Source organism: Gymnoscopelus braueri (assembly GCF_963280865.1).
Source record: "Gymnoscopelus braueri genome assembly, chromosome: 15".
Lineage (NCBI taxonomy): Eukaryota > Metazoa > Chordata > Actinopteri > Myctophiformes > Myctophidae > Gymnoscopelus > Gymnoscopelus braueri.
Window position 1 is genome coordinate 41,346,919 of NC_137620.1, and position 10,601 is coordinate 41,357,519.

The 10,601-nt window shown below is 43.4% G+C and overlaps 1 protein-coding gene across 1 annotated transcript; it reads right to left on the reverse strand.

Annotated features, from left to right (window-relative positions):
* Window positions 1-341: 341 nt before the first annotated feature.
* Window positions 342-10,559, reverse strand: LOC308101572 (uncharacterized protein; the record flags this gene model as incomplete). Its single annotated transcript, XM_080450994.1, has 10 exons — window positions 10,508-10,559; window positions 7,715-7,904; window positions 6,851-6,955; window positions 6,521-6,708; window positions 6,068-6,146; window positions 5,776-5,865; window positions 4,858-4,892; window positions 3,896-3,994; window positions 2,431-2,770; window positions 342-1,759 (listed from the first exon to the last, which is right to left on the reverse strand). Exons 1-10 carry the CDS (start codon window positions 10,511-10,513, stop codon window positions 342-344), a joined length of 2,550 nt encoding a protein of 849 aa, XP_080307120.1. The 5' UTR covers window positions 10,514-10,559.
* Window positions 10,560-10,601: the final 42 nt, after the last annotated feature.

Sequence of the window (10,601 nt, forward strand, 5' to 3'; positions counted from 1 at the left end):
TTACAACGCATTGTGACTTGGGGTGACGTTCCTCTTTAAACAAACAAAAGTCATTATGAAAATCTTATTTATTAACCACAAAAAAAAACAAAAAGAAGCTCGGCGGGCAATCTTTGTCCTACCGTCCAACCAACAGTCTGGGACGGCGCCTGTCAGCAGGGGGTTTTGAACGGGGAGGAGTAGGTGGACCTCACTAGCAGGTGAACAGGTGGACCTCACTAGCAGGTGAACAGGTGGACCTCACTAGCAGGTGAACAGGTGGACCTCACAAGCAGGTGAACAGGTGACCAAATTAGGCAACATGCCAATTTAGAATATGGAACATAGAACAAAAACACTCTTCAGCGGCGCCTGCGGCTGCCTCTCCGACCTCCGCGGGTGTGAAGGCCTGTGGTGCGGCTCCTTGGAGACGAGTCTGACGTGGACGTGGATGTGGACGTGTCCGACGGACTACTGGATGTATCCGTCGTGCTCAGGTTAGCCCTTGACCTGAGAGACCTGAGGGGTGACTCGGTTGTCTTGAGGGTGGGTTCAGGGGCTGAGTTCCGGTCCATTGTATCAGCCACTGGAGCCGAGTTGTGGTCCATTACATCAGGCCCTGAGGCTGAGTTTTGGTCCATCACATCAGCTACTGGAGCGGAGTTTTCGTCCTTTATATCAGCCACTGGGGCTGACTTCTGCTGCATCACACCAGCCACCGGAGCTGAGCTGTTGGACGTGGACGTGTCCGACACACTACTGGATGTATCTGTATATGTGGTCAGGTTAGCCCTCGACCTGAGAGACCTGAGGGGTGACTCGGTTGTCTTAAGGGTGGGGTCAGGGGCTGAGTTAGTGTCCATCATATCGGCCACTGGAGCTGAGCTGTTGTCCATCATATCAACCACTGGGGCTGAGCTGTTGGGCATCATATCAACCACTGGAGCTGAGCTGTTGTGCATCATATCAACCACTGGAGCTGAGCTGTTGGGCATCATATCAACCACTGGAGCTGAGCTGTTGGGCATCATATCAACCACTGGAGCTGAGCTGTTGTCCATCATATCAACCACTGGGGCTGAGCTGTTGGGCATCATATCAACCACTGGAGCTGAGCTGTTGTGCATCATATCAACCACTGTGGCTGAGCTGTTGTGTAACATATCTGCAACTGGGGCTAAGAGGTGCTGCATCATACCAACCACTGGGGCTGAGCTGTTGTGCGTCACACCAGTCACTGGGGCTGAGCTGTTGTGCGTCATATCAGTCACTGGGGCTGAGCTGTTGGGCATCATATCAACCACTGGAGCTGAGCTGTTGTGCATCATATCAACCACTGTGGCTGAGCTGTTGTGTAACATATCTGCAACTGGGGCTAAGAGGTGCTGCATCATACCAACCACTGGGGCTGAGCTGTTGTGCGTCACACCAGTCACTGGGGCTGAGCTGTTGTGCGTCATATCAGCAACTGGGGCTGAGCTGTGCTCCATCACGTCCGCCATTCGTTCCAAGCTCCGGCCGATGGACTGCAACACAGGGAACATGCGGCTCTCCATCCGACGGAGCTGACTGACGATGCTCCGCCGGGTATCCACCAGTTCCACCTGCAGCATGTCGAACCGGGCACGCTGAACGTTGAAGAATCCTCGCCTCCGGGCTCGGACGCGGCGGGCACCCCTGCTGCCGCGCGGCGGCGTGGCTGTGGTGGAACACGATTGTCTCTCGTCGTCGCCTTCCTGTTCGCTGTCGTCTTCTGTCTCCCCAGGTTGTTCTGCGGGTGCTAGTGTGACAAGAGAATTTGATGAATTTAATTGAAGAAGACGTTTAAAGTTCATTTGTTTTGAGCTATCGCAGCAATAAGGAGTAAACACAGCTGAAACTAATCACATTAGTTGTATTTTTGTTTTTGTGTGGCAGCATGTATGTGTACAGGAGTTGTTCATGCTAGTACACAGTAACACCTAAATCAGGGGTCGGCAACCTTTTTGACATGAAGTGCCATGTTTTTATTTTCAACATTATGTTAAATTATGACACCATATCAAAATGTAATATTTCCAACAGATTTTGATTGTCCATAAATATAACAACCTTTTTTCTTCTTCCTCTGAACTGTTTTCTTTCACATCAGGACATTGTAATGATCAGTAGACTCACCTATCTCCCCTCCCCAGTCAAGAGTTCAGAGTTTGAATGAATGTAGAATTATGTGCAGGTTGTAATTTGCATACAGATGCGAGGGGACTTCAATGAATTGACTAAATTGTTTTTAATATCTTATTTTAAACCAAAAATCGTTCCTCTCACACTTATGCCAGTGTGATCACCCTCCCCTGTGCCAGTGTTGGCACCCGTGCCTAAGGTTGCCTACCCCTGACATAAATGAAACAAGCCCAGGATTTATTAACTTCAGCTGCATATTTATATTCATACATCCCAATGGTGCTTTACCTGGAAATCCGATCTCTCGCCTTCCAACCCCCTCGACAGCCTCGGGTGGGAGGAGGGCAGATTCTGCAACGTCCTCAGAATCTGTGGGATTCTGGGAGACGGCGGTGGGACCCCCTCTGGTCGATCCGTCCGGTCTCCTGTTCACGGGCACCTTTCTCTTGCCTATGCGCTTCACATCCTTGAACCTCTTCCTGCACTGGGTAGCGAGGGTCCTCTGAGGGGCCTTTCCCCGGGCTGCTTGGGCGTCACTGCACACAGTGTGAAGTCTGGCCTGCACCTCCCGTGTCTGGACGTCGGTCTCCTCCGTCGACAAGCGCTCTTGGTCAATCGCATGACTTTCCTGCAACGTTGTGGATAATCGCCATGGTTACATACTGTATGTGGGGCATAAAAGGGAATGTGCTGCCGTCTTGTGTCAGGCTCAACAGCCTGACACAAACCTCAAAAAGCAAATTATTTTTCAAAAGAATATTTTTTATATGTTTACGCCTGCTGTACTGTTTCTATTCTGCTGCTGTGTTACACTTCTGAACCAATCAGTTGCACTGCTCATGAACCTGTTCTGTGACTCATTTACAAAACCGCGTATAATATTAACAGAATAGAATACTAGCAGTGGTGGAAAAAGTACTCATATCTTTTACTTGAGTAAAAATATCAATACGTAGAAATACTCTGTCCGGAATTCAAAATTTACTTGAGGAAAAGTACAAAAGTATTGGTATCAAAATGTATTTAAAGTACCAAAAGTAGAAAGTACTCATTATGCAGAATGTCCCATTTCACAAGTTTTCAAATGTATAAAAATCTTATGAAAATAGCAGATCTATAAGCTCACAATGTGTCGCATCACAGCACATTGCGAGCTTGTACATCGGTTATTTTCAAATGGCCGAAATGTATATAGGGATGAAGTGGTTAATGTATGCTTTGTAATAATAATCAAAATCTACAAAGTAACTATCTACAAATTTATGTTTTTTTTTCAAGTTATGGTTTCTTATATAGGGCTATGCACATGTGTCATGTGACACTGGCCAATCACAGTCCTGAATAGATTGTGATTGGCCAATCACGGTGCAGGATAATTGTACAAATTTCCAAACCTCAAATAAAATAGAGACGTACAATTGCATAAAAAGAATAAAGGTAAAACTGAAAATGTAATAAAAGAACATAAAAGTGTCAGCAGGCACATAAACTACAATCGATTATGACAATCCAGCATATTCCATTAACCACATGAACCCTAGCGTCCCTATTATATACTGGGCATATTATATTATAGGGGACCATTTGGTGAAAATTGCCGAAACATTCGTTGTAAGCTTGTAGATCGGCTATTTTCAGCAAAGACATTTGGTGTCGAGGGAAGAAAGGAGGAGACCAAGTATAGACCCCTGGGGAACTCCGGTCAACTAAGTATATAGGAAGTAAAGCCAATAAACTGAATACACAAACATGCAGTGTCATACACACCCGACTTCAGCGACAGATGTGACTGGCTGTCAGTGTTGGTCATGTGACCCAGCATGGTTTTCACCACATCATCAGCAGAGGACACCTGAGTGAGTGACAGAAACAGAAGTGGAATGGAGAAAGACAATAGAATAGAATATACAAAAATGAATAGCCATCGGGTTTCATTAAATGTATTACAAATAGACAATATGCAATGAGCTCGCAATAAAAAAAAGCTTGGGGCTCCTGAACTGGTAACGATTTCTACAAGCTGATTTTGGAGTTTAAGGTCACACAATCTCATTGGCTAACCGCTGGCAAAACTTATACCTAATCTTAATCATTGTACTTTTACTCACTGTAATGCCTAACACAAACAAGTATGCCTTGAATTTATACCTTTAGCTCAACTATGCTTGGCTCTGGCTGTTCTCAAAATGCATCATGGGTATGATTCCACCGGTTCAGGAGCCTCCACTACCTAAACAAGACCAGGAGACCTGGTTCTGCCAGACCCAGACTTCACATGACGTGTCAGCCTGTGTCTATGCCCATGTATGGACGAAAGGGGGACAGACTTTTATGGCTGGGGCCTAAGGACAAAGTGACCAAAACCATTTTTTTGCCCATGTATGGAGAAAACAGGTACAAAACATGCCCATGTATGGACGAAAGGGGGACAGACTTTTATGGCTGGGGCCTAAGGACAAAGTGACCAAAACCTGTTTTTTGCCCATGTATAGGGAAAAGAGGTACAAAACATGCCTGTGTATGGACGAAAGGGGGACAGACTTTTATGGCTGGGGCCTAAGGACAAAGTGACCATGCCCATGTATGGACGAAACAGGTACAAAGCCTCATGTAAGCCGACCCCTTGGGTCTGGCAAAAAAAACTAGAGAAAATACTTGTATGTGTGCTGTGCCTATTTTAGTCTATGAGTGGGCAGTTTTGGGGTGAAAACCTACCTTTGATCGTTTGATGCCAGGTTCACCGTGGATACCTGAATAGTGGAAGGGAACAGAGCTGTCAATTTTAACCAAAGAAACTAGAGAAGCTTTTTAAATTTCCCTTTTCACACTGACAGAACATTTAAAAAAAAAACGCATGTACTGCATGTAACCAGCAGGGGTCCCCACAGCGACAAGGATCACACACCGGCTTCCCACCCATGAACACTGACAATAGGCTCTATGCACAGCAGCTATATTTGAACAAAATTGGGCCTCTTCCTTACTTCCTTCCAAAGGTTTTACCAATGATACTAATGAAGGCTCTGTTCCATTTCGTGTAGCACAGTGGTTCTCAAACCTTTTAATTTCAAGGACCCAAGTAACTCTGAGAGTGTACAAATTGAACCAAATGGACCCTTACGGGTCCATTTGGTTCCATTTGTACACTCTCAGAGTTTCACACCCCTAAGGAACCATTTGGAACCCCCCCAAGGAACCATGAGGGTCCCTGGAACACACTTTGAGACCCACCGGTGTAGCAGAGTGTTTCCAGTGAGCCAAAATGCACAATATCAGCACCCTGACTCTGTTTGACCAGAATGGAACAGAGCCTTCATTAGTATCATAATGGTAACACCTGTGAAGGAAGTAAGAAGAGGCCCAATTTCTCTCCAAAATGGCTGCTGTGCATAGAGCCTATTGCCAGAGGCACCGCTGCAGGAAATTGAAGCAGGCTCTCTCTGGTGGTGAGCCACTGTTTTATGACTCCACAGCTGGGACACATTCATTTATGCATGTATGTATGTTTGCTTCAATCTGTGGGAAAGAAGTTTCCTTGTCTTCATCCTTTCCACTAACTGTCTTATCAATCCAAATGAATGCATCCGTCCGTCCATCCACCCTTCCATCCACCCCTCCCCTCCTCCCTCTCACCCAGTCCCAGTTCCATGTCTCCAGGTGGAAGGTCAAACGAAGGCAGACATCCAGGGACACTGCAGGGAGACAGACTCACTCCCAGAGTACCTGAGGATGGAGAATACACACACGCATGTTATTTTTCTTTTAGCACTATTGTACGTTTCAATATTTCGATATTGCCCAGGCCTAGATAGATGCATGCATGCATGCATGCATGTTTTATGGATGCACAAAAATACACGCAAAACCTTATAAACCATATCCCATCATCTACCATAACAGGATGTAGGAACCTGCATTGACTCACCAATCCCCTTCAAGGCCTCCGTCACCTTGGAGACGATCTGGTCCAATGGACAGCCTTCCTCTGCCAATGCACCTGCCAGCTAACACACAAACAATATATAGTGACGTTTATTTAAAAACAATAGTGAATTATGGACAGTGTTTTTTAGCCCCTCAAACAGACATAGGGCTGCAACTATTGAATATTTTCTTAGCGATTATTCTATCGATTACGTTTTTCGAAATAATCGAGAAGCACGCTTCATATACACCGGCCATTTTATTAGATACACCTCTCCAACTGCATGTTCACGCAACATTCCTGTATGCCTCAAACTTGTGTAATGTTGCTTTACAGTGAAAATCCCCTTTAACTGTTAAATTCAAGGTTGAATTTCTACAGAAATGTAATTAATGGAACTCTTAAGAATGGTAATTTAAGTTTACTTTCCTTGCCTTGTAAACCAAAGCTTACCTTGTGTATGAACACGGTCCCACACAAGCCACGCCTCCCTGCCTTGCTGGGACGGTCAAACGCACAGTCCTCGGCGACTATCACCATGTCAACGGAGACGCCGTGGTTACGGGCCTGTTCAGCAGCCAATCCAAAGTTGAGACGGTCACCGGTGTAGTTTTTAACGATGAGAAGGACCCCCGAGGCGCCTAGGAGAAGAGGGTTGATTTAATCCAGTGATTCTATAACTTTTTAATTTCAAGGACATACAGAGTATCAAACATAGGTCACACACACACACACACACACACACACACACACACACACACACACACATACACACGACTATACCTGCATTGTGCAGACACAGTACAGCAGCTAGGATACTGGCAGGAGGAGGAGAGGCAAAGACCCCCCCTGCTACTGCTGCTGACAGCATACCTCTACCTATATAACCTATAGATAGATAGATAGATAGATAGATAGATAGATAGATAGATAGATAGATAGATAGATAAAGACGGACGCACAGACAGACAGTAGAATTGGATAAAACAAAAAGCAGATTATGTAACAAAAACATAACCAGTTCCTCTGTCTGTTGGTTTCGTGAACCATTCAATGTGTTAATAAGCTCGCGAGGCAGGTCATACGAGGTCTAAAGTTTCAAATGTTCCGCTAAAATGTATTTGAGACACTGACTGTGTCAGAGACAGCACTGTGTTATATTTTTCATAATAATGACATAATACCTGTTTAACCCATTAAGACCGGGAACGCATCTGTTTAATTTTAAGATTTTTTTGCCTATTCAAAAATAGCTATTATATTTATATTAGACTATATAATAATCGCTATTTTTGAAAAATCTTGAAAATGTGTGCACATTTTTGAATATATATATTATTTTTTAAGCAAACATTGTAACTCAAATCTTTGCTTCTGGGGGATTCTACAAATGTCTTCTAAATCCTTTTTTAAATGATCTTGCTATAATATCAGTGGTCCAGATGTGAGTTACAAATGTTTGCTTTAAAAAATATATATATATTCAAAGATTTGCACACTATGAGCTTGTATATCTGCTATTTTTGAATAGCCAAAGTATTAAAATAATGATTAAAGTGGTTGAAATCGTAAAATGACACAGATGCGTTCCCGGTCTTAATGCCTATAATACCCGTTTAATAGCAGTGTGTAGTGCAGTGTGTATACCTGCATGTGCTGGCTCATGTCCAGAGCCTCCCCCAGACAGAAGGGCCACTTTGCCTCTCAGGGCGTCCAGGTCCGAGCGCACCACCACCCTGTGTCCCTTCAGCAAGGACAGCCCTCCACTGGACCTCACCACGCCATCCAGAGCCTCATCCACACAGCTGTCCACACAGTTCAGAAGCTTCTTCTGTGGCTGAGGAGGAGGAGGAAGAGGACATATGAGAAGAAGAGTTAAACTAAGCCACAAGCTGTAAACCATCATGTCCTACCCAGTGTTCAATCCTGGCATGGGACACCAAACTTCGACCCATCTTTCAAGAGAGGAACCCTGCTTGTCCAAGTTAGATACTATGCTTATGAGCTTCAAAAGGAGTAGTTCACCCAAAAAAATAATTATTTTCTATCAATTACACACGCCATGAAGCCTTGAATTATTGGAGATCTTTTAGTTTTTGTGGCATTCCTAAGCCAATAATTCAATGACAGGGTGGCTGCTCAGTACTCTTTTTCTCCTACTCTTTGAGTCTCCTACTGGATAGACTTCGGTGGTCATCGCCGGTCATCAAATTATTGGCTTAGGAATTCGACAAAAACTAAAAAACTATTTTTTTGGATGAATCACTGCAGATGTGCTAGTCAAATACATAGCCTATTCTATCATACAGGTTGGTTAGAATTTTTTTTTTTTTTTAATTATTCATGGAAAATAAGCTCCGGGTTGCAGCTGTTTTTAGCCCTAGAACTTTGATATTATATACATACATTTCATGTATTGTATTCCATATACACAGACATATAGATGCCCTCCTGTGTCTGTGACTAATTGCAAAGTGTGTACTCAGCCAATGATTACTTGCTACGACTTGGTGTCAGCAACAGAAAACGTGTTTACTAAACATATCTCCACTTTTGGGGCACACTATTGACAGTTGCGTTGAGGTTTGTGTGGAGTCGCCAGGGCAATTAATGACACCTGTCGTGTGCCTTGTAATCAGTGGTGGAAAAAGTACTCAAATGTTTTACTTAAGTAAAAGCATCAATACTGCAATGTAGAAATACTCTGTTACAAGTAAAAGTCCATAATTAAAAATGTACTTGTGTAAAAGTACAAAAGTATTGGTATGAAAATGTACTTAAAGTACCAAAAGTAAACGTACTAAAATTTTGAAAATAGCCGATCTACAAGCTCACAACGCGTCGCGATGCGACGCGTTGTGAGCTTGTAGATCGGCTTTTTTCAAATAGCTTAGGTGTAAAATAGGGCTAAAGTGGTTAATGGATGTTTTATAATATAAATCATGTATATCTGCAAAGTAACTAGTAACTAACGTTTTCAAATAATTGTAGTGGAGTAAAAGTACAATATTTGCCTCTGAGATGTAGTGGAGTACAAGTAAAAGTACTGCAAATTGGAAATACTCCAGTAAAGTGAAAGTACCTCAAAATTGTACTTAAGTACAGTACTTGAGTAAATGTACTTAGTTACTTTACACCACTGCTCGTAATACGTGCTCAGCTCACTGGAGAAATGTCATGATGTGGTTGAGGTCCATGTGAAACTCGTGGGAAAGTGATATAAAGATATAAATAAACACACGTTTTCCGCCAGAACCTTCAAATGGATATGACAGTAGATGACAATAGCTGACATCAAGTCGCAGCAATTAATTATCAGGTATAACAGTCAGCAGCGCTACAATGATGACTGAGTCACCGACACAGGAGGGCATATGGCTGTGGAATACATGTATACAGTGATTACAGTCATGGATGAACTTCAACCTGGTGTTTGCACTTTCTCCCTTTTTGGTCCGTTACATCTATAAACATTCACATTTCAAATATAAAGTGCTTACCCCATGGCCACGGATGTTACAATTGTGCACGGGCCCTCAGAAGTACCCGTATCTTCCGTAATGTTCAATAAAAAAACATTTTAATCCGATCGGTGGCCAATTTTCTCCCTATTTTCGTCATATGCATTCAACTACCCGACCCTATCGGTTGGAAAGGTGTATTGCACTCTGATACATTATAACTGAGAAATTATTATTTATTTGATTATTTGTTCAAAATAATATGCAGATTTCGTCGAGGGACACCTCAACAAAATCTGCATAGTATTTTGAACACGAGTAAAAACTTGGATCATACTGTGCCTATTATTGCCTAATCTTATCATTCATTTTAACGGACTATGATCTGCTAACCTCGCATCACCAGTCTTTCCACCTCGGAGGAAAGCCTGGTGTCTGTAACTAAAGACCCATATGATACGGTCTAGGCCACGCCTACTGAAAAAGAAAAAAGAAAAAATAATCTTCTTTCCGGATTGTCGCGATCCGGTTTTGCGGTGCCGCTTTGTTTTGGTTCCCCAATCCCTATTTAAATGGAATAGAATTTCCCCGTGGGATAATACGGATAATTCAGACGCTAAATAGTCTCCGGAAAGTACACTCACATTTATATTTAAAAAATAAGCTAAACTACGCCGCATCAAGGATTTTATAGGACGGACCTATTTTGGGGTGAGACGTCTTTCCGGTTTGTCGCGATCCGGTCGCTGATGACGCGGATGACGTAGAGCTCCCGACCGGATCATATACCCGAAAAGGAATGGTGCCCAGGCTAATGATCTGCTGCTATCAAGTGCACAGTGCACACACCAAGCGGAAAATGAATCTATCAACAAATCAGAGCTACATTAACTGTCTATTCAAAGGCACATTTGCCAGCAATAATGCTATCATTGTATTTGTGGGACGTTTCATATGTTGTTTTTAATCCCAGTTTTACCTCCATTCTTCGCTCAGAGACGTCAGATCGACTCGCTTCCTTTGCACGTTGGCTCCGTTCCGTTGGGCCACGCCCACCTGCTCCGTCTAGTCAT